General features: G+C 38.8%; 1 protein-coding gene and 1 gene segment (V, D, J or C); both read left to right on the top strand.

Annotated features, from left to right (window-relative positions):
* LOC112604943 overlaps positions 1–23,620 on the top strand; it is a 315,492-nt gene that overhangs the window by 261,766 nt on the left and 30,106 nt on the right.
* Positions 17,588–17,870, top strand: LOC112604599 (DNA-directed RNA polymerases I, II, and III subunit RPABC4-like). The gene is made up of 2 exons (XM_025353738.1): positions 17,588–17,643; positions 17,678–17,870. The coding sequence occupies exons 1-2, from the start codon at positions 17,588–17,590 to the stop codon at positions 17,868–17,870; spliced, it is 249 nt and encodes an 82-aa protein (XP_025209523.1).

Here is a 23,620-nt window from a genome sequence, read left to right as displayed (position 1 = left end):
AGTAGAGATTGGGTTTCACCATGTTGGCCAGGCTGGTCTTGAACTTCTGACCTCAAGTGATCTGCCTGTCTCGGCCTCCCAAAGTGCTGGGATAACAGGTGTGAGCCACTGCGCCCGGCCTCATGCCAAGCTTCTAAAGACACATGTCACACTCCTCAAAGAGTCCCAGAGTGGGAAGGTGAGACTCAACACTAACAGCTGCCTGAAGAACCCTTTCCTGATTTGTAGCCATTGATCACCTTAGTGTCATTTCTTTATAACATAAAAGTACCAAAGTCAAAAAAAGTGATTTTCAGAAAACATGAGGGAGCGTCTAGTGCTTGGAGCCTCATGAGAAATAAGGCTGACAGAGTACCATTTTGCAAGGAGGAGAAATATACTGAACTTAGAGAGTTTATAGAAGGACTAATGTGAACACTAGACGTGAGCTTGCATTGACCTCACTATCAGGACCATGAAGAAGGAAAGTCTTGGACCCCTGAAGTCAGTTTCTAAGGGGAAGCAGCCCTGGAGATGAGAGTGTGTTGTAACCTTCTGGGCAAGGGAGGTGTTTAATTCCTGCTCCTCCGGAGCCTGGCTGTCTCTTTCCCAGCTCCCTCCCTCTCTCAGCTCCACCCACCAACTCTTCAAGATCTACCTAGAATATGTTTTCTCTGAGCCTGTCTTCAGCTACAAGTGGTATCTAACTCCTGGCTTTGCACTGCCTTTCAGCTCCTCCTTCTGCTACAGTCTGACAAAGTGTCTTCCTAGACAATTCTGGTCAAATTTCTATGTGGAAAAAATGTGACTACCAATTAATCTCCATCATCCATCTTTGACATATGTTTATACTAGCCCATGTCATAAACCCTTGGTAAGTCTTTACATTGGCTGAGCCTGGGTCAGGTGACACTTTTCCCCTAGAAGTATATCAACATTTTCAGTTCCAACATGTGGTTTATAACTTAAGCACTGCTACTTCAATAACTGGCCTAGTCTGGTAATTCACAATGATATGTGGGCAGAGAATTTCCCTCAGAAAGGGGCAGATACTTTTTCTGGCCTGCATTTGTAAAGGCCCCGCCTAGAAAACCACAGAAAGTAAACTTTCTCTGATATGTCATCTCAGTTTTTCTTGTTCCTGGCTTTTTTGCTATTCTGTCTAATATCCCCAGTGCCATCTAGTCAATTGCTCTCCCACATATACCCTGTGCTATTATCTTCATAGCATTTATCTCCATCTGACATCGTAGGGAGAATTGATTAGAAGTGAAATTTATTTCACTGGAAGAGGGAATAGTCAGAGTTAGGGTTATGTAGTAGAAATAACATAGTTAAATTATTAAAATGGGAATGTGATAAGGTAAATGAAATATGTAGTAATTTAATAATAAATTATTAAAATGGGAATGTGATAAGGTAATAATCCAAGCAAGGGAGAGCGAAGGTGACCATATGACTCTGAAATGGCTGACATTGCTCTGGACCCAAAAGTAAGGCACTAAAAATCAAAGCTGATCATATGAAATGGAAGGCTCAAGAGGGGCCACAGATACCTCCCTGCTTCTTGTTTCCATGGAAACTGGGACGTCATTTCATGAAAACTGGCTAGATAGAAAAAATAAAAATAACTTCACTTACTTATTAGGGCATGAGAAATCGCATGTGGTTTAACTAGTCTCTGTTTGGAGTAAGTTGCTGGGAGCCACTTAGGAATGTGTTGTGTAGAAGACAAATTATTAGCTCATGAGAAATGATGTGGGTAATGGATACAGGGTGGACACTGGACCTGTGTGCTGGAGAGCTTCCATTTGCACAGGGATATCCTTTTTCCCATGCATTTGGTCATGGTGCCTGTACCTAACATAACACAGTAATACATGCATCCTTGTTGTCTTCGTTTCCTGAGGGAACTCCAAAGGGAGCAGGGAGGAATAGTTCCTGGCCCTCCCAAGTTTCTGACTTCATAAACATTAAAGTCACAAAGGAAGAAACAGGAGTGGGAAGGCAGGAACTGCAGGGATGTTGGAGCTGTGATTCCCAAGGGGCTGTCATTGATAATGTGCTCTTAGGGGAGTTTTTCTAATTATTTCTTTTAAATTAATTTCAAACTTACAGATAATTGCAAAATTAATTCTGATTTTTTAAAATTTCTTTGCCTAGCTCCCAATGATTAACATTTTACTGTTTGTAACAATACCCTCTCTATACACTTTATATGTAGATATACATTCTTTCTTCTTTTGCATTTGGTAAGTTTTTTATAATTTCAACTTGTATTATAGATTCAGAGGTACATGTGCACGTTTGTTACACGGGTATATTGCATGACATTGAAGTTTGGAGTAGAAATGGGAAGTCCAAGGTTGAGGAGGTGCGTCCAGTTAGAGCCATCTTGTCAGTGGGGACTATCTATGGAGTCTTGAGGTGGCGCAGGGCATCATATGTCAAGGGGGTTGAATATTCTAGCTCAAGTCTTTCCTTCTCTTATAAAGCCACTAATGCCCCACTCTCATTACTTCATTTAATCCTAATTACCTCCCAAAGGTACAGATGGCCAACAAACATATAAAAAATTCTCAACATCACTAGTGATCAGAAAAATGCATGCCTTTTTGTGGCTGATGAGTATTCAGATATAGATACAGATATAGATATAGATATAGATATCTCAGAGTTTCTTTATCCACTTGTTGATTTGTTGATTGGTGAGCATTAGGGTTGGTTCCACATTTTTGCAATTGCCAATTGTGTTGCAGTAGACACGTGTGTGCAAGTATCTTTTTCATGTAATGACTTCTTTTCCTCTGGTTAGATACCCAGTAGTGGGATTGCTGGATCAAACGGTAGTTCTACGTTTAGTTCTTTAAGGAATCTCCACACTGTTTTCCATGGCAGTTGTACTAGTTTATATTCCACCAGCAGTGTAGAAGTGTTCCACGTTCACTGCATCCATGCCAACATGTATTATTTTTTGATTTTTTGATTATGGCCATTCTCGCGGGAGTAAGGTGGTATTGCATTGTGGTTTTGATTTGCATTTCCCTGATCATAGTGATGTTGAGCAATTTTTCATGTTTGTTGGCCATTTGCATATCTTCTTTTGAGAATCATCTACTCATGTCCTTAGCCCACTTTTGGATGGGATTGTTTGGGTTTTTTTTCCTGCTAATTTGTTTGAGTTCGTTGTAGATTCTGGATATCGGCCTTTTTTCAGATGTATAGACTGTGAAGATTTTCTCTCACTCTGTGAGTTGTTTGTTTACTCTGCTGACTGTTCCTTTTGTCATGCAAAAGGTCTTCAGTTTAATTAAGTTCCAGCTATTTATTTTTGTTTTTATTGCATTTGCTTTCGGGTGCTTGGTCATGAAACCCTTGCCTAAGACAATGTCTAGAGGGATTTTTCTGATGTTACCTTCTAGAATTTTTGTAGTTTCATGTGATAAAAGAATTCAATAAAGTTTCCAGATATAAAATTAATATACACACATCAGTAACTCTGCTGTACACCAACAGTGATCAAGCTGAGAATCAATTCAAGATCTCAACTCTTTTTACAATAGCTGCACAAAAAAATTACTTAGGAACATACTTAACCAAGGAGGTGAAAGACCTCTACAAGGAAAACTACCAAACACTGCTGAAAGAAATCATAGACAACACAAACAAATGGAAACACATTCCATGCTCATGGGTTCGTAGAATCAATATTGCGAAAATGAATATACTGCCAAAAGTAATCTACAAATTCAATGCAATTCCTATCAAAATACCACCATCATTCTTCACAGAACTAGGAAAAACAATTCTAAAATTCATATGGAACCAAAAAATAGCCCACATAGTGAAAGCAAGACTAAGCAAAAAGAACAAATCTGTAGGCATCACACTACTTGATATCGAACTATACTATAAGGCCATAGTCACCAAAACACCATGGTACTGTCATAAAAATGGGCACATAGATCAATGCAGCAGAATAGAGAACCCAGAAATAAACCCAAATACATACAGCTAACTGATTTTCAACGAAGCAAACAAAAACATAAAGTGGGGAAAGGACACTCTATTCAACAAACGGTGCTGGGATAATTGGTAAGCCACATGTAGGAGAATAAAACTGGATCTCCATCTTTCACCTTACACAAAAATCAACTCAAGATGGATCAAGGACTTAAATCAGTCTCTTTATTTATTACTGATCTGTTCAAGCTTTCCATTGCTTTCTGATTCAAACTTGGTAGGTTAGAATTTCTAGGCTTTTTATCCATTTCCTCTAGGTTATTCAATTTGTTGGTATATTATTGTTCATAATAGTCCCTTATGATCCATTTTATTTCTGAGGCATCTGTTGTAATGTCTCCACTTTGATTTCTGATTTAATTGATTTGTGTATTCTCTCTTTCATTCTTAGTTCAGCTAGGAGTTTGTTGATTTTGTTTATTTTTTCAAAGAACCAGCTCTTGTTTTTATCGATTTCTTTCTATGATTTTTCTGTTCTCTATTTGACTTATTTCTGTTCTGATTTTGTTTCTTTCCCTTGCTAATTTTGAATTTAGTTTGTTCTTCTTCTTCTAGCTCCTTGAAGTGTAATGTTTGGTTGCTTACTTGAAATTTTCCTTCTTTTTTAATAAGAATTTATTGCTATAAATAAACTTCCATCTTAGAAGTGCTTTTGCTGCATCTCATGGGTTTTGATATGTTGTGTTTCTGTTGTTGCTCGTCTTAAGATATTTTTTAATTCGTCTTTTGAAATTAAAAATAGAACTGTCATGCAACCCATCAATCTATCTTCTGGGTTTGTATGCAAGGGGGATGAAATCACCAGCTTGTAAAGACATCTGCACTCCTATGTTCATTGCAGCATTATTCATAATAGCCAAGATATGAAAACAACTTAAATGTCCATCATCAAACAGGTAGACAAAGAACATATAGTTTATATACATAATGGAATATTATTCAGCCTTGGAAAAGAATGAGATTTTGCTTTTTGCCACAACACAGATGGACCTGCAGAACATTATGCTAAGTGAAATAAACCAGGCACAGAAAGAAAAAAAAATTGCATGATCTCACTTAAATGTGGAAAATGAAAAAGGAAGATACTCAAAATATGCATAGCTAGAGAATGAAACAATGGTTACCATGGGCAGGGAGCAGAAGGAAAGGGGGATATATACAGCAGATACGTAGGATAAGCAAGTTTAGATAGTTAATAAAATTGTATTTTATTGGAGATTTTTATTAAATAAAATTTAGCTGCCCTTGTCACCAAAAAAAAGTGAGATGATAAATTTGTTAATCTGCTTCACTATAGTAACCATTTTACTATCTACATGTATCCCATAACATCATGTTGTAAATCTCAAATATATATAAAATTTATTTTCAAAAACTTAGTGTAATAGCTTAGTGTTTGCTATATCTTTCTTATAAAATTATTAGATTTTATAACTTGTTATTTTAAATTAAGTTTTACTTAATTATAAGTACATACTCTTAGACACTCCTCCATGCATTAAAATGTCTAACTTCATCCAGTGTGCATGGTAAATTTTTGGAAACCAACAAAAGAGACAGTAAGGGAAAAGAGAAAAAAATCAGAAAGGCAATGAGCTCTAGCAATACTGGGACATTTAGTGTTTCAGACTGATTATGAAGTTATGGGGTTTTTTCTATTATATATTTAAAGATTTTTTTTATTTGTTATGAACTTCATAGCTCTCTCTTCATTCACTTTAACCATTAGTGACTTTTAACAAGGAGGCCAATAGGTCATCATTCTTTTACCTTTGCAGAAACCAAGAAAATTTATGAAGAAATGTTATTGTTTGTTCCCACTAATTTTTTTCAGACACTTAAGTCATTTATTTTTTCAATAGTATTTCCTAACTGGTTCTATTATAAGAAATGTAGGCTAGAAAAAATATGTTAACCTCTGTCTTTAATTTTAGAAATTTTGACATGTGTAAACAGCTTGCATTTTATTTCACACATTTTCTACTTCATAAATCTTTGACAAGTAGATTAAAACCTTAACATCAATATTTCCTAACTTCATCAATATTTCCTAATGTCATCAATATTTCCTAACTTCTTCACAGCTGGGAATGCAGCATGAATATATGTAAGTGTGTGTGCTGAGTTTACATGTATGTTTGTGTGTGATTGTGTATGCATAATTCTTCCCTTACCTACTGGCAAGGACACTCAGAGTAAGGTCCATTCCTAGTGACTGCTTCTCACAAGCCATTTAGCTTTTCCCAAGCACACAGGAATTTGCCTTTGTTTCTCATGTAGGTTTTAATTTAGCCTCTACCTTGGACCATGAACTGACCCTGTCTTTATTTAGACCATTTTTCCAAGAGAGGGGACTGCTGACATCTGCCCAGTCAAGGTCAGGAGCAGCAGTGTTGGTGATACCTGTGAAACTAGCAACAAGAGAAACAAGTTCCTAAGCTCCTGATCTGCTTGTTACCCAAGAACATCTCTGAGGTCTCCAACCACTTCTATGAGAGTAAGTCTGGGCACATTTCGCCCTCACAGTCAGCCTGTGGAGGCTAAATGGTGCTTCCAACTTAGCTCATGGCCAAGATGATACTGAAATCTTGGACTTGAGATGAAGTTTGGTCAGTTTCTGCTCCTTTCCTACCACAAGTATTTTCCTAATATGTGTCAACACTCACAAGATTATGGCTGAATAGAACTCTATAAAAATACAAGTAGGAACAGATCAGCATTGAAAAGGTCATGGGTCTATCCCTTCTGTATTTTTGGCTAAGTTCTCTGATAGTTGAGGGAACTCTGGGCAAAGTGCTCTATAGGAGACAGGAATGAGCTGAGGACCTCCTAAACAGACCTGAGTCACGCTGCTGCCTGCGCATTTGATTAAGGTCCCAGGGGCTTCAGATGCCCAATATGGATGTTTCCTTCTATGTGGGACATCACAAAACAGTTCAAATTGTTATCTCATTCTAAAGAAAAAATGTTTTTTCTCTCATTTCTATTTTTCTTTTTTTTATTTTAATTTAAGTTCTGGGATACATGTGCAGAATGTACAGATTTGTTACATAAGTGTACGTGTGCCATGGTGGTTTGTTGCACATATTGACCTGTCATCTAGGTTCCCTCTGCTCATCCCCCACCCCACCAACAGGCCCCAGTGTGTGTGTTGTTCTCCTCCCTATGTCCATGTGTTCTCATTGTTCAACTCCCACTTATGAGTGAGAACATGCAGTGTTTGATTTTCTGTTCCTGTGTTAGTTTGCTGACAATGATGGCTTCCAGCTTCATCCATGTCCCTGCAAAGGACATGATCTCATTCCTTTTTACGACTGCATAATATTCCATGGTGTATATGTATCACATTTTCTTTATCTAGTCTATCATTGATGGGCATTTGGGTTGGTTCCATGTCTTTGCTATTGTAAATAATGCTGCAATAAACATACATATGCATGTGTCTTTGTAGTAGAATGATTTATAATCCTTTGGGCATAAACCCAGTAACAAGATTGCTGGGTCAAATGGTATTTCTGGTTCTAGATCTTTGAGGAATCCCCACACTGTCTTCCACAATGGTTGGACTGATTTACATTCCCACCAATAGTGTAAAAGTGTTCCTATTTCTTCACAGCCTTGCCAGCATCTGTTGTTTCTTGACTTTTTAATAATTGCTGTTCTGACTGACATGAGATGCTATCTCATTGTGGTTTTGATGTTCATTTTTCTAATGATCAGTGATGAGGAGCTTTCTTTCGTGTTTGTTGGCTGCATAAATGTCTTCTTTTGAAAGTGTCTGTTCATATCCTTTGCCCACTTTTTCACGGGGTTGCTTTCTTTTTTCTTGTAAATTTGCTTAAGTTCCTGGTAGATTCTGGATATTAGACCTTTGTCAGATGGGTAGATTGCAAAAATTTTCTTCGATTCTGTAGGTTGCCTGCTCGCTCAGATGATAGTTTCTTTTGCTGTGCAGAAGCTCTTTAGTTTAATTAGATCCCATTTGTCAATTTTGACTTTTGTTGCAATTGCATTTGGTATTTTCATCATGAATTCTTTGCCCATGCCTATGTCCTGAATGGTATTGCCTAAGTTTTCTTCCAGGGTTTTTATGGTTTGGGGTTTTACATTTAAGTCTTTGTTCCATCTTAATTTTTGTATAGGATGTAAGGAAGGGCTATCAGCTATTTCTGTTATGCAAATTCTTTGTATATCCTAATTATAGATAACATTTTAGGTGAGATCCCATTATACATTTACTTCACCCAGCTCACACCACCTCATACTCTTCTCTGGGTACACCTAACACATCCACGTTCCTGCTATAGACCTATCAGCAGACAAAGCAAATTAGGCAGGGCTGATTTATATGCAGACAGCTTTAAAATGCTCTGGAGTTCCCAAACATTTCTATGTGGTCTATGGGACCCTTGTTCTCCACTGTATCTCCCTGTGCCAGAGTAGGTGCTCAACTATTATTTTAAATAAATATATGAATGGCATTAGTTAGCAAATCATTTTCATAAAGGCACAAAAATTATTCTGTTCCAAACATTGAATTCTATTCATTCATGCGAGATGTGAGGACTGGAAGGCAGTCTGTCAAACACAAAATCACATCCATCACCAGCATGGAGTGAGACTTCTCAGTGTTGATGTTTGGAAAGCAAATAGGAGACACTTTAGAGGGAGATGTGGCTCTGGAAGAATGTTCAGAGAAATGACTTCTTGCTGGCTTTGAAGATGGAGGAGTGGGGCTGCCAGCTGAGGAATGCAGGAGTCTGGGGGCTGGAGAGGCAAGACACAGATTCCCTCTTACACCTCAAGATGAGAGCGCAGCCCTGCCAACATCTTGAGTTTAGCCCAGTGAGACCTGTGTTAGACTTCTGATCTTCAGAACTGTAAAATGATACATTCCTAATGTTCCAGCCACTGAGTTTGTGGTAAATTGTTACAGAAGAAAAAGAAAGCTAATACAAAGGTCTTTATGACATTTTTCTTTTCTTTTTATTTTTCTTTTTAGTTTTTGAGACTGAGTTTCGCTTCTGTTGCCCAGGCTGATAGTGCAATGGTGCAATCTTGGCTCACTGCAACCTCTGCCTTCCAGGTTCAAGTGATTCTCCTGCCTCCGCATCCTGAGTAGCTGGGATTACAAGCGCCTACCACCACGCTGGGCTATTCATTTGTATTTTTAGTAGAAATGGGATTCACCCTGTTGACCAGGCTGGTCTCGAACTCCTGACCTCAGGTGATCTGCCCACCTTGGCCTCCCAAAGTGCTGGGATTACAGGCATGAGCCACCGTGCCCGGCCCTTTATGACTTCTTTTAATAAGGATCTTCCATAGCCAGGAAACTAAGAGACACTGAGTCCCTTAATTTTCTGCTGGGCTCTGCAAACCTTCCCATAAGTTAGTCAGGACACAGTCCCTCAGGCAGATACAGTACATATTCTAGTCCAGGGCTATGTGGGGAGGAAGCAGCAGATGAGACTCTGAGAGGAGGACTGTGTTCAAGGCTGAAGCACTGTAAAGGAGTGGAATGTTGCTGACAATTATAATGTTACATCTTGAGTCCGAGGCTGCTGATAGTGGGAGTAAAAACTGTCCCAGATCCACTGCCACTGAATTGACCCAGGACTGCAGATTCCCAGGTGGATGCCCAGGAGGTGAGCAGGTTAGAAGCCTGTGCCAGTTTCTGCTGATGCCAGGCTAAGTAGTTTCTACTGCTCTGACTGGACATGCAGCTGATGGTGATCCTCTCTCCTGCAGACACAACCATGGGGCCTGGAGACGGGATTGTCATGATGTCCCTGACGTGCACCTACAATCAAGAATGATCATACACATACACACACTTTATCTTATACACATTGAAATATGTCACTTACAAAACAATGATATAAATTACTGTCTAATGATATTAAATGTCAGCCCATAATTGAGTATACTTTGAAAATAGCCATTTTTTTCTCATTACATCTCAAAATTCCTTTTTGTCTTTACACAGATGTTACTCTGAAGAAGCTATGGCAATTTTAAATTCTGGAGGAATTTAAAACCGAGACCCAGAGTAACGGGGACATCAGGACCTAGGTCTGAAGCACCATCTTGCTGCCGCTGCCTGTGTGATGCAGCTTAGTTCATATTTCAGAGTTCCCACTTGCAAAATTTGGTCAACTAACCTGGGTCTGGAGGGTCCTGTGCAAACCAATCAGAGAGTTTGGAAGCAAATTGCATGGGCAATGGGCTGTGAAAGTATCCGACATAAATCAAGACCCAAAAACATCATCACAGAAAATGTAATTGTGTGACTAGAAAAGACACAAAATTCAACTTAGAAACTATGATAAATTTAGAAGCTTAGTACACACCACTAAGTAATCTAATGAAGACCTTTAGTCTTAAATCAGGAGTATATTTAAATAGGTTGAGTTTCCAGAAAGAATACACTACCTTCCTCAGATCAACAATTCTAGTGAAATAACAAAATATGCTAAGAAGAAAACAAAAACAACAAAGGAAGGAAGGGAGGAAGAGAGGGAGAGAGGGAGGGAAGGAGGGAGGGAGGAAGGAAGGAAGGAAGGAAGGAAGGAAGGAAGGAAGGAAGGAAGGAAGGAAGGAAGGAAGGAAGGAAGGAAGGAAGGAAAAAAAAAGAGGGACAGAAAGGAAAAGACAAAAATAAAATGACAACTTTTGGCTCAAATTTTTATAAAATCTGTCACCAAAAAAATGTCTCATCGCTAAAGCCACTTGTATCCTGAAGGTACTTAAGAACAATGCAAATGGTGCTAAGGAAAAATAAAAGGGGAAAGCATATTGATTATATGGAGAAATTAAAGACGTATTTGGTTGTCAATAATGTTTCTGGCTGAATGCTAAAGTTTTAAGATCAGTTAAATAATTTGAGACATAGCCCTGAAGCCAGATCAGTTAAATAATTTGAGAAACTCTAAGATAAATTCAGAAGCTTACTACACACCACTAAATGATCTAGTGAAGACCCTTGGTTTTAAGTCAGGAATATATTTAAATAGGTTGAGTTTGCAGAAACGATAGGCAACCTTACTCAGATCAAAAATCTGATCTGGCTTCAGGGCTATGTCTGGGCCAGAGCAACAGAACACAGGCCCAGAATTCACTCATGTGGAAACTCTTGTGCGACCCTAATTTAAGCTAGGGGCAAGAGGGGCTCTAATCTTAAAGTAAGAGTGAACCAAAGAGAAACTGGAAAGTCTGCTTTCCACAACTGCTAGAAACTGAAAAGAGGGTTCCAGGTTAATTGGGAAATGGTGAGAAAAAACCAAACACGATTTCCTTAGAAAGTAATGGCTGCAGATCAACACTTCCAAGGATTTTCACTCCAAGAATGCATGTCCAAGAAGGGTCTAGAGCTCTCCAGTCTTGAAATTGCTTTAAGATAACTTTTCTGGTGTGGCATCCAAATGAAATGTCCTCTGGAGGAGGCACGACCATGTTAAATTTTCAAGAAACTTTACAAATAATTTCCTAAGGGCCAATAGACCACGAAGTCAGAAATTCTTCATTTTGAAGCACAATACAACAATTGGAGCATGAAGGAGAAACAACAGAAATAACAAAGAGCAAAGTCTGCCTAGATTTCATATTTGGGATCATGAAAGCAAATTTAAGGAAGTAAGTAACTAACTTACCATTATGTGCAAAGCACAAAAAGCGAAAAAGGGAAAACAAGAATCTCTTAAACCAACTGGATTTAATTGACATCGAAGGCTAGTTTGGATCCAAATAAAATTATTTAACTTATCTTAAAACTTTAGCATTCAGCCAGAACATTTTTGACCACCAAACATGAGTTTTAATTTCTCCATATAACAGCCTGTTTCCCCTTTTATTTTTCCATAATGGATAATTTAGGGAAACTTTTCTCATATAGAATATGTAAATGAATTCTCATAATCTGTTTCCAATTTTACCTACATCTGCTAGGATACCATAATATGACATAGTCCAACTGTCTGGGCTGAGGAGGTTCCTAATTTCTGGATACGAGGACACTAAAGATGAGTAAGATCTGCCCAAGTAAGTTTCTAACAAGTTATCATATTCTCCAGATTTTTGTTAGATTTTATAATTTTACTTTGTGACTGTTCCTATGAGCTCGAAAGTCATTTCCTTTCATTTTATTTACTATTACTCACTCTGATTCGGCCGATGGAGGGCAAAGTCTCGAGGATCCAGAAAAGTCAGGAAAGTGAACATACCTGCTTCTCATGTTGTTTAGAGAGGACGTATACACTCAGAGAATAAACACATTCACTGAGCTTTTCCTGAGCTCTCTGTTAACTAGGATATTAATCTGTGTATTTATTCTTTTTTATTTTTTTGTTTGTTTGGTTGGTTGGTTTTTTGTTTTGTTTTGCTTTGTTTTTTTGAGACGGAATCTCGCTCTGTCGCCCAGGCCGGAGGGCAGTGGCACGATCTTGGCTCACTGCAAGCTCCACCTCCCGGGGTCATGCCATTCTCCGGCTTCAACCTCCCGAGTAGCTGAGACTACAGGCACCCGCCACCACGCCCAGCTGTGTGTGTGTGTGTGTGTGTGTGTGTGTGTGTGTGTGTGTGTGTGTATGTATTTTTTAGTAGAGACGAGGTTTCACTGTGTTAGCCAGGATGGTCTCGATCTCCTGACCTCGTGGTCCATCCACCTCAGCCTCCCAAAGTGCTGGGATTACAGGCGTGAGCCACCGCACCTGGCCCAATCTGTGTATTTATTCTCTAGTGGTGGGTTGCAAATTACAGTTACTTAGAGAAAGTGACTAACCTCCATCACAGGTGCCTCTGGACTTAGGATTCCACTCCAACTAATCTGCAGATAAGAAAGCTACTTCAGCTGGCTGGAATGATGTCACTTTTCATGCAATAACAAACTGTCACATTTAATCAGAAAGAACCTCCATTGGGAACCAGATAGTGAACAGGCTACTGAATGTTTCCAAGTTTGTCCAAATCACTATGCGTGTGAGGTGTTTGGGTTGACAAAGTCTTTAGCTCAAAATCTACAGGATGTGAAACCATATCACTTTCTCCACCCCACAAACACTGACTCCACCAACAAGTCAGTCTTCCCAGGTGATAAAAATCACACAGTGGCTTCCAGTTTTACTGACTCCAAAATAACAGATTCTCTCAACAAGACGAAACTACAATAAAACTAACCTGTATTAGTCCTTTGTCACTTGGTTGACGATGGCAGCTGGACAGTTTTGTTGTCTGGCTCACAGCATGGTTTCTTAACGAATAGTAGACAGAGGTTCTTCTTTAAAAATAAGACTATCAGACTTTTTATCTACAGATAATATAGAAAAATTTCAAAGCACTTTTCTAAGAAGACAATTCTATAACATTTATATTTTCTGTATATTTCAAGGCAACAAGTCATGAAATAAAACCATCAATCAGAACTGGGGACTTCAAGGGTATTATATTAATTTCACAAAAACTAGCAACATTCTCTTAAATTCAAGCATCTATAAATACTGTGTAAAAGTAGCTTTTTCAGGCTGAATTGAATTTACTACTATTTAATAGAATAGTAGTAAAACAGATTAAAAAAAAAAAAAAACTCCATAGAATTCTTTCTCAATTTCCCCCAGACAAGTTTCTGTATTGGATGGCGGGTGTATACCTTTCCTAGAGCTGTTGTAACAAAGGATCACAAGCTTGGTGACCAAAAACAACACAAAGTTTTGGTCTCACATTTTTGGAGGGAAGGAGTCTGAAGTTAATGCCTTGACCGTTCTGACCTAGGCCCCTCTTCCATAGTGACCATCCTAGATGACAGTCCAAGGAAAGACATTAAAAGAATTGATTCAATTTCTGTTGTTCTAACATATGAAATCTCCTTTTCAACTGTGAACTCACAACTGTGACTATCCAACTATATGACAAGAAAGAAAAGGTATGGGAATAATTTTCTGTTACCATTCATAAAGAATATATAAAATAATCCCTTGTTCATTCTGTCCTACTGTCCCGGGAGAATTCTTTCCTTAAGAAATCTTTTGATTAATGAGAATTACCTCCTTAAGAAACCTTTTGATTAATCTGGTATAGATGTATATACATATATACACACATATATGAATTATATATATACATATACACATATATGCTATATAATCTCTATATAGAAAGATTTTACATATATATTTTACAAATATATACACACAGAGAGAATAGAATATCCACCAGTTTATAACAACTAATTACAAGAAATTTCATATTCACTATCTAAGGCCTGAAATCCTTTCCCTGTTACCTCTACCTTAAACAAAGTTATTCACTCTCTAGCTTAAAGAGGCAGATGTATTTTTCCCTGCCAAGTTTTCTTGACTTGAGTGCTGTCATGAAGTTTAATTCACTATGTTTAGGAAAAGACCATTTCTAACACTTGTTCCTAACATTCTTAAACAGTTTATCTGGTAATAGCAGATACCAGACAACTCTTGAACTAGTTCAACTCCATATTGTTATTAGGAAAAAAATGTGAAGATCAGTACTAGACAGGTTGGAAGCTGTTTCCGTCTTCAGACTAGCTTAGAAAGGAGCCAAACAAGGTGGCAATCCCAAAGACTGACCTAAACAAACATCTCTACATTGTCAGATCTGTGATGCTTTCTTAGAGGGGCAGGACCACATGCACTGTGTCCTCACTGTAAATCTAGACTTTCACAGTGGGATCCCTCGGACCCCTGCTGCAGGGGGCATGGACTTAAATCTCTATGTACTTTCTTCCAAAGACAGAAAATACTTGATGTCATTTTGCTCAAAAAAGAGGACCTCCACCCTCCCCTTGGCTCTTTCCACACTGCTGCACCCACCAGGGGATTTACATACTGTCCCCTAGGGAGGACTTTCCCTTGTGAGTCTGAGATAAAAGCTCAGCTCTAACCTTGCCTTGACTGATCAGGACTCCTCAGTTCATCTTCTCACAATGAGGCTCCCTGCTCAGCTCCTGGGGCTGTCGATGCTCTGGGTCCCTGGTAAGGAAAGAAGGAGACGAGGAAGGAGAATGGGGTAGGAGGGTGAGCTCTGGGGGGCCCACTGCCTCCTGTATGTGTTATGTGCACGTGTCAGATGTGCATGTACTGTCCTCCAGGATGGGGCATGTGATGTTTAGATATGTGAATGTGTGGAATAATCCAGAAGGAATAAGGACCTGTGCTGTGGGAAAGACTAACACACAAAGAGGAGGATAATGTAGGAAAACCCTAGAAGTTCGTGTGTGTCTTGTAAATATCCTTTCTTAAAAATTAGGTATTTAGAGATGTAAACCAAATCACAATCACACAAAAATGATATAGCCTGAAATGATTCACAAAAAATTATGAAATTACGAAAATAACACATATTTGTACATAACCTTGTACTTTTCTCTCAATATTTCAGGATTCATTAGGGTTATTGTGATGACCCAGATTCCACTCTCCTTGCCCGTCACCCCTGGAGAGCCAGCCTCCATCTCCTGCAGGTCTAGTTAGAGCCTCCTGCATAGTGATGAATACACCTATTTGCACTGGTACCTGCAGAAGCCAGGCTAGTTTCCACAGCTCCTGATCTATGGTGTTTCCAACCAGTTCTGGCTCCCAGACAGGTTCAGTGGCAGTGAGTTAGGCACAGACTTCACACTGAAAGTCAGCAGAGTGGAGGTTGAGGATGTTGGGATTTATCACTGCTTGCAAGGTACACAATCTCTTCACACAGTGATAACAGTTCCGAACCTAAGCTTCCCTACTGGAGTGGCTCAGCTCCCCACATGTGCTGCTTCTCCGGGGAGTAACTCAACAGAATCTCTGAGTCTATATAAGGGAAAGATGTCAAAGGGCTCAGGGAAAGAGCTTACCCATGAGGGCTAGGGTGCATGCATGCCTCAGCTTCAACTTAAGGACCATTCATTCAACCTCCTCAGCTGCAGCTCTTTGGCATGGTAGTACCAGGAGCAGAATGGAGGCATTCAAGTAACCAGAAGTGATAGAGGAGAAAGCCTAGTAAAAGCTCATACTCCTCCTCCCTGCCTTGTGTACATTCATCAATTAAATTCATTCAGCCTGAGAGTCACAGAATTGCAGCTTATTCATGACAACGCAAAACTGAGACCTTTTTTGTTTGTTTTGTTTGGTTAAGCAGGTGCTAGTGTGCACACATGATAACATCTGGTGACATAAGACACTTTTTCTCTCCCACCTCCCACTTTCCACTCCCACTTCATTTACCCCACTTCTCCCTTTCCACTTTCTTTTAGCACAAGTCCTTCTCCAGTGCAGGGGCAGGCACAGGATTTTATACTACTCTCTTCGAGGGAGTAGCAAAGGAAAACTATTTTATTTTTTATTTTGAGCTGCTGGATAGAGTTTGTAAATCTCTTCAAACACAAAGGCCTAGTGCCAAAGAGTCTTTGAACAGTCTCAGTCACAGACTTGGAATAAAAAAATTTTTCAATTGCAAGCTGCATTTTAAAAGTAAAACACCAAGTCTGGAAGAATTAGAATTCATAAAAATATATGCTCAATACAAGATTATAGAAAAGCTAATATCCCTCCCTCCCAAAACACACACACACACACACACACACACACACACACACACACATCTGGCTTTGGACATAGGATAGTAAATAAGAAGATACAGGGCACATGGTAGAGGTCAACTGTGGGCTCAAGACCCAGCTCTGTGGCTCCTAAGTTGGATGTTGATGCTGGTGGGTGGGGGTTGAGATGTAAGTCCAGGTGTGAGCTCTGAGGTATTTCTTAGGAAGAATCATAGAGTTGAAGGAATGCCTTCCTGGCACTCAAGACTGTGCCCTGAGCCACTGCAAGCTCATGGGAAAGTGGAGCATCACACAGGGCTCTCAGTCTCAGAGATTCAATGGTTAGTAAAGTTTTAGTCCAAATGCACCTCAGGTCATATCACACATTCTTCTTTAACACAGTAGAGTATAGGTGAGCTGCCAAAGGTTGAATCTACCTTTATCATACACCTGAAAATGATCTGAGAGAGAACATCGTTCAGAACAGACCATGTAGTCAGGAAGTAGATTATGTTGACCAAAAGGCAGAACTGGGTCTGGGAAGGTCAGTAGGAGATTCAGTGGTGGGAGCCAAGGGCCATGTCGAAGAACACATAAGGGACAATTAGTGCAGCATTAGAGATAGGAAGCCCCGTGAAACTGTGAGAAGTTTCACACTGTCTTTCAGGCACACCCTCTCAGCTGCCTTTCTCACCGGAGACCACAGCAAATATACCAAGGAGAAATCCAGCCCGGTATTACGAGTTCAGCTCCTGACCATCTATTAAGGCAGCTCCAAGCAACTGCCAAACTCAGCTGGATTCTCCTCCCAGTAGTGTACCTCTGCCTGGGCCAACCCAGAAACCCTGTCAACACTCAACTTCAGCAAACTTCACTGCAGAACTAAGTGAGATAGCAACAAGCTGGGTTCTGTTTAGAAGCGCAGAGTGAGAACAAGGACCTGTGCTGTGGGAAAGACTCTGACACATAAAGAGGAGGATAATGTAGGAAAACCCTAGAAGTTCATGTTTATTTCTGCATCCCTGTGCTGTGCAGCGGCTAACAATGGACACCCAGAAGGACGTTCAACCCCCAAAGCAGAAACCAATGACATACATATGTGTGTGTATATATATGTATATGTATATCTATATATGGGGAATGTCACACAGAAAATAAAATAAAATACAGGGATCCAATCAGATTCAGAGAATGTGGATACAAAATAACATACAAGAAAAGGACAACAAGATTGGCAGTTTTTATGCTTGATGAAACCTGGGAATTCAAAGAAATGTCTTCACTTATACTTGGATTTGTCTTCTCAATATTTTTCATTGTTGTATAGCTTCAGTTTTGGGTAGAGTAGTTCCCCCTTATCCTCAGGGGATGGGTTCCAAGACACCCAGTGGACTCCTGAAACCAGATAATGCCAAACCCTTTATACACTGTTTTTCCTATATATACATACCTATAATAAAGTGTAATTTGTAAATTAGGCATAGCAAGAGATTAATAACAATAGTAAAATAGAACAATGTTAACAACATACTGTAATAAAAGTTTTGTGAATTTGGTCGGTCTCTCTTGCTCTCAAAATATCTTCTTGTACAGTACTCATGTGTTTTAGGCTGTGGTAGACTATAGGTAACTGAAACCACAGAAAGGGGATTTTTGGATGAGGAGGCACTAATATACTTAGAAATACAACTATATACATGTGATTTCATTTTTAAGACCATATTGCATTTAGGTATCTACTAATATATAAAGCAATGTTTTATTCCATTACGTGGCTTTTAGTTTTATCATATATGTAACCGGACACACAATAAAGTGTAAAATTGTTTCCCCCAGCCACGCTTTTACTCAAAACTTAGAATCATCTGCAGTCCGTGGCCGTTATGCACATGTACCCTAGAACTTAAAATATAATAATAAAAAAACAAAGTAAAAAAAAAAAAAGGGAAAACTTTTTAAATGACAAAGTTTAAGCTCTACTTATATAAAAATGTAAAAAGAGGAGGGAAGGGAAAACTCAAAGTACTAAAATTAGGAATAAAAGAAGGATCACTATTGACCTTACAAAAATTAAAAAAACAAAAAGTCACACAAAATAATAAACACGTGTATGTCAACAGATTACAATAAATAATATAAAAATTTTTTTAAATGTGTTTTTCTAGAAACTTCTGCTATTCTGATTAAATAAATTCCGTGGAAACCACACGCGCGCGCGCGCACACACACACACACAAACCTAAATGAGAGCTCAGATTTACCTCACCTACAGAGGTCTCTTTCTTCTCTAGAATTTTAGTTCATCTGATCTTCTTGTCTTCTGTAGCTCTCCGATGTCATCATACACATGAATTTTTAGTTAACTTTTTGTTTATTTCTGCATTTATACCAACAGCTATAGTGGTATTCTAAGTGGAAGTTCTTTCATTTTTTAATTAAATTATAATATACAGATGTCCACTTCTGTATTATAAGACATTAAGGTCTATGTCAATCGATAAATACATATGACATAATCACACAAATGCTGAAAACTTTTAAAAACTAAAGAAATGATAGTGATCATGTCCGTTTATAATATTAGATAATAAATACGATTTTCTTATACCGGTAATAAATGTCTAGAAATATATGTTTTAAATACACTGCATTTAAAAGTTTCTCTTTTTTTTCCACAAGGGGTCTCGCTTTGTCACTCAAACTGGCCTCAAACCCATGAGCTCAAGCCATTCTCCTGCCTAAGCCTCTCAGTCCTAATACTATTTGTGATTTAACAACAGGACACGTCACTTATGGCATAGTGTTACACTAAAGTTAATGAAGGTTTGAATTCACAACAAAATAATCCTCCTTCTGCCAAAGGAAATAAATTGTATTTGAGATGCTGCCTATCCCAAAGTAAGATATCCCATGGTGAGTACAATCAAAATTTCAATGACAATATATATCATACATCAATATATGGAGAATAGAAAGAAAACGTAATTATTTGATTAAAAAATCATTATCTCAGCTGGGTGCGGTGGCTCATGTGTGTAATCCTAGCACTTTGGGAGGCCGAGGTGGGCGGATCACTTGAGGTCGGGAGTTTGAGACCAGTCTGGCCAACATGGTAAACCTCTGCCTCTACTAAAAATACAAAAATTAGCCAGGCTTGGTGGTGTACACCTGTAGCCCCAGCTACTCAGGAGGCTGAGATGGGAGAATTGCTTGAACTCATGAGGCAGAAGTTTCAGTGAACGGAGATTGCACCACTGCACTCCAGCCTAGGAAACTGAGTGAGACTCTGTCTCAAATAATAATAAGTATTATTATTACTATTATTATTTTCTCAATAATTAATTTACAAATATTTGAAGTCACAGAGAGAGAAAAAATAATAGAGCAGAAGGAAATACAGTTGGAAAAAAAACAGATAGATACTTGTCAGTGCTACTCTATTAAAGAAATGCTAAAGAAGCCTTTGCTCATGCCTATGTCCTGAATGGTATTGCCTACATTTTCTTCTAGGGTTTTTATGGTTTCAGGTCTTACATTTAAGTCTTCAATCCATTTTGAGTTAATTTTTGTATAAGGTGTAAGGAAGGAATCCAGTTTCGGTTTTCTGCATATGGCTAGCCAGTTTTCCCACTACCATTTATTAAATAGAGAATCCTTTCTCTGTTGCTTGTTTTGTCAGGTTTGTCAAAGATCAGATGGTTGTAGATGTATGGAATTAATTCTGAGGCCTCTGTTATGTTCCATTGGTCTATATATCTGTTTTGGTATGTGTAAATTAGTTCAACAGTTGTGGAAGACAGTGTGGCAATTCCTCAAGGATCCAGAACCAGAAATACCATTTCACCCAGCAATCCCATTACTGGATATATACCCAAAGAATTATAAATCATTCTACTATAAAGACACATATACATGTATGTTTATTGCAGCACTATTCACAGTAGCAAAGACTTGAAACCAACCCAAATGCCTATCAATGATAGACTGGATAAAGAAAATGTGGCTCATATATACCATGGAATACTATACAGCCATAAAAAAGGACGAGTTCATGTCCTTTGCAGGGACATGGATGAAGCTGGAAACCATAATTCTCAGCAAACTAACACAGGAACAGAAAACCAAATACCGCATATTCTCACTTATAAGTGGGAGTTGAACAATGAAAACACATGGACACAGGGAGGAGAACATCACATATCAGGGCCTGTCGGGGATCGGGGGCTAGGGGAGGGATAGTATTAGGAGAAATACCTAATGTAGATGATGGGTTGATGGGTGCAGCAAACCATCATAGCACGTATATACCTGTGTAAAAACCTGCATGTTCTGCACATGTATCCCAGAACTTAAAGTATAATAATAATAATGATGATGATGATGATGATGATGATGATGATGAAAGAAAACCAAGTCCAGGAAACCCAAGTTAAACCCATTTGCTTGACTGATCATGATCCTACTAGATACATTTTCATAGGTCCCAATTTTGCACCCTGTTCATTTTCACTGATCTCATTTTAGGGGGTTTTAGGTATGGAGTCCTTAGGATTTGGGGTTAAGTTTGGTGATTTTTCAGAGAGGCTGATCACCAGAGCTGCATCAGTGATCATTTGACTTTATGTCTGACCCTGTGCACAGGTGGCTACTTGTCTCCTAACCTCAGTTGTCCTCTTTTTCCGTATTAGAAAACAATAACAACATCAACACAGATCCTCTTGGAGCTAGGAATAGCCAATAGAAGTGGTGTGTAAAAAACAAACAAATGGCCGCGCGCGGTGACTCACGCCTGTAATCCCAGCACTTTGGGAGGCCAAGGCGGGTGGATCACGAGATCAGGAGATCGAGACCATCCTGGCTAACACGGTGAAACCCCGTCTCTATTAAAAATACAAAAAATTAGCCCGGCGTGGTGGCGGGCACCTGTAGTCCCAGCTACTCGGGAGGCTGAGGCCAGAGAATGGCGTGAACCCAGGAGGCAGAGCTTGCAGTGAGCCCACATTGTGCCACTGCACTCCAGCCTAGGCGACAGAGCGAGACTCCGTCTCAAAAAAAAAAAAAAGATAAATAAATAAATAAATAAAAACCACTTAATAAACTGGTTGTAGAAGAAACATATCTTAACACAATAAAAACTGTATATAACAGACACTCAGTATCATACTGAATGGGGGAAAAGTGAAAGCTTTTCCTGAGAGATCTGGAAAACGGCAAGGATGCCCACTTTCACTACTCTTATTCAGCATTGTACTGGAAGTCCTAGCTAGAGCAATCAGACAAGAGAAAGAAATAAAGGGTATCAAAAATTGAATGGAAGAAGTCAAATTATTCTTGTTAGCTGATGATATGATCTTTTATTTTGAAAAACCTAAGGACCCCACTGAAAAACTATTATAACTGAAAACCAGTTCAGTAAAGTTGGAGGATACAAATCAACATACAAAAAACAATAATATTTCTATATGCCAACAGTGAACACTCTGAAAAAAATTAAAAATAATCCCATTTACAATAGCCACACTTAAATACGTAAGAATTAACCAAACAAGTGAAAGATCTTTATAATGAAAGCTATAAAATACTGATGAAAGAAATTGAAGAAGACACCAAAAATGGAAAGATACTTCTTGCTCATAGATTAGAAAAATCAGCATTGTTAAAATTTCCATACTACGCAAAGCAATCTAGAGATTCAATGCAATCCCTATCAAAACGCCAATGACATTTCTCACAGAAATAGAAAAAACAATCCTTAAATTTATATTAAACCTCAAAAGACCCACAATGACCAACGCTATCTTAAGCAAAAAGAACAAAACTGAAAGAATTGCATTACCTGACTTCAAATTATACTATAGAGGTATAGTAATCAAAACAGGGTGGCACTGGTATAAAAACAGACACATAGACCAATGGAAGGAATAGAGAACCCTGAAATAAATCCACATACCTGCAGTGAATTCGTTTCCAACAAAAGTGTCATCAGTTGACACTAGGAAAAGAGTCTCTTCAATAAATAATGCTGGGAAAATTGGCTATCCATATGCAAGAGAATGAAACTAGACTTTGATCTCTCACTATATAGAAAAAGCAAATCAAAATGGATTAAAGACAAGTCTAAGACCTCAAACTATGAAACTACTACAAGAAAACATTTGGGAAACTCTCCACATCAGTCTGGGCAAAGATTTCGTGAGTAATACCCCACTAGCACAGGCAATCAAAGCAAAAATGGACAAATGGGATCACATCAAGTTTAACAGCTTCTATACAGCAAAGGAAGCAATCAAAAAAGTGAAGAGCCAACCACAGAATAGGGGAAAAAGTTTACAAGCTATATATCTGACAAGAGATTAAGAACTATAATACATATATAAGAAGCTAAAACAACTCTATAGGAAGAAGTCTAATAACCCAATCAAAATTAGGCACAAGATTCGAATAGATGTTTCTCAAAAGGAGACATACAGGCCGAGCGCGGTGGCTCACGCCTGTAATCCCAGCACTTTGGGAGGCCGAGGGGGGCGGATCACAAGGTCAGGAGATTGAAACCACAGTGAAACCCCGTCTCTACTAACAAAAAAAAAAAAAAAAAAAACTAGCCGGGCGCGGTGGCGGGCGCCTGTAGTCCCAGCTACTCGGGAGGCTGAGGCAGGAGAATGGTGTGAACTCGGGAGGCGGAGCTTGCAGTGAGCCGAGATCCGGCCACTGCACTCCAGCTTGGGCGACAGAGCGAGACTCCGTCTCAAAAAAAAAAAAAAAAAAGGAGACATACAAATGACAAGCAGGCATATTAAAAGGTGCTCAGCATCATTGATCATTAGAGAAATGCAAATCAAAACTACAATGAGATATCATCTCGCCCCAGTTAAAATGGCTTATATCCAAAAGACAAGCGATAACAAATGCTGGTAAGAATGTGGAGAAAAGGGAACCCTTGTACACTGTTGGTGGGAATGTAAATTAGTACATCCACTATGGAGAACAGTTTGGAGGTTCCTCAAAAAGTTAAAAATAGAGCTACCGTATCCTTCAGCAATTCCACTGCTGGGTATATACCCCAAAGAAATGAAATCA

This window comes from Theropithecus gelada, chromosome 13, assembly GCF_003255815.1.
Source record: "Theropithecus gelada isolate Dixy chromosome 13, Tgel_1.0, whole genome shotgun sequence".
NCBI classification, from domain to species: domain Eukaryota; kingdom Metazoa; phylum Chordata; class Mammalia; order Primates; family Cercopithecidae; genus Theropithecus; species Theropithecus gelada.
Note: the sequence above shows the minus strand (reverse complement) of the source record. Positions and strands in the feature narration are given on the sequence as shown.

What these genes read in the sequence shown, in the direction of transcription:
- LOC112604599 (XM_025353738.1), top strand. Translation starts at nt 17,588, where the DNA reads ATGGACACCCAGAAGGACGTTCAACCCCCAAAGCAGAAACCAATGACA. An exon ending in AAACCAATGACATACATATG is followed by an intron (nt 17,644 to 17,677) that starts TGTGTGTATATA and finishes TATATCTATATA; the next exon opens with TGGGGAATGTCACACAGAAA.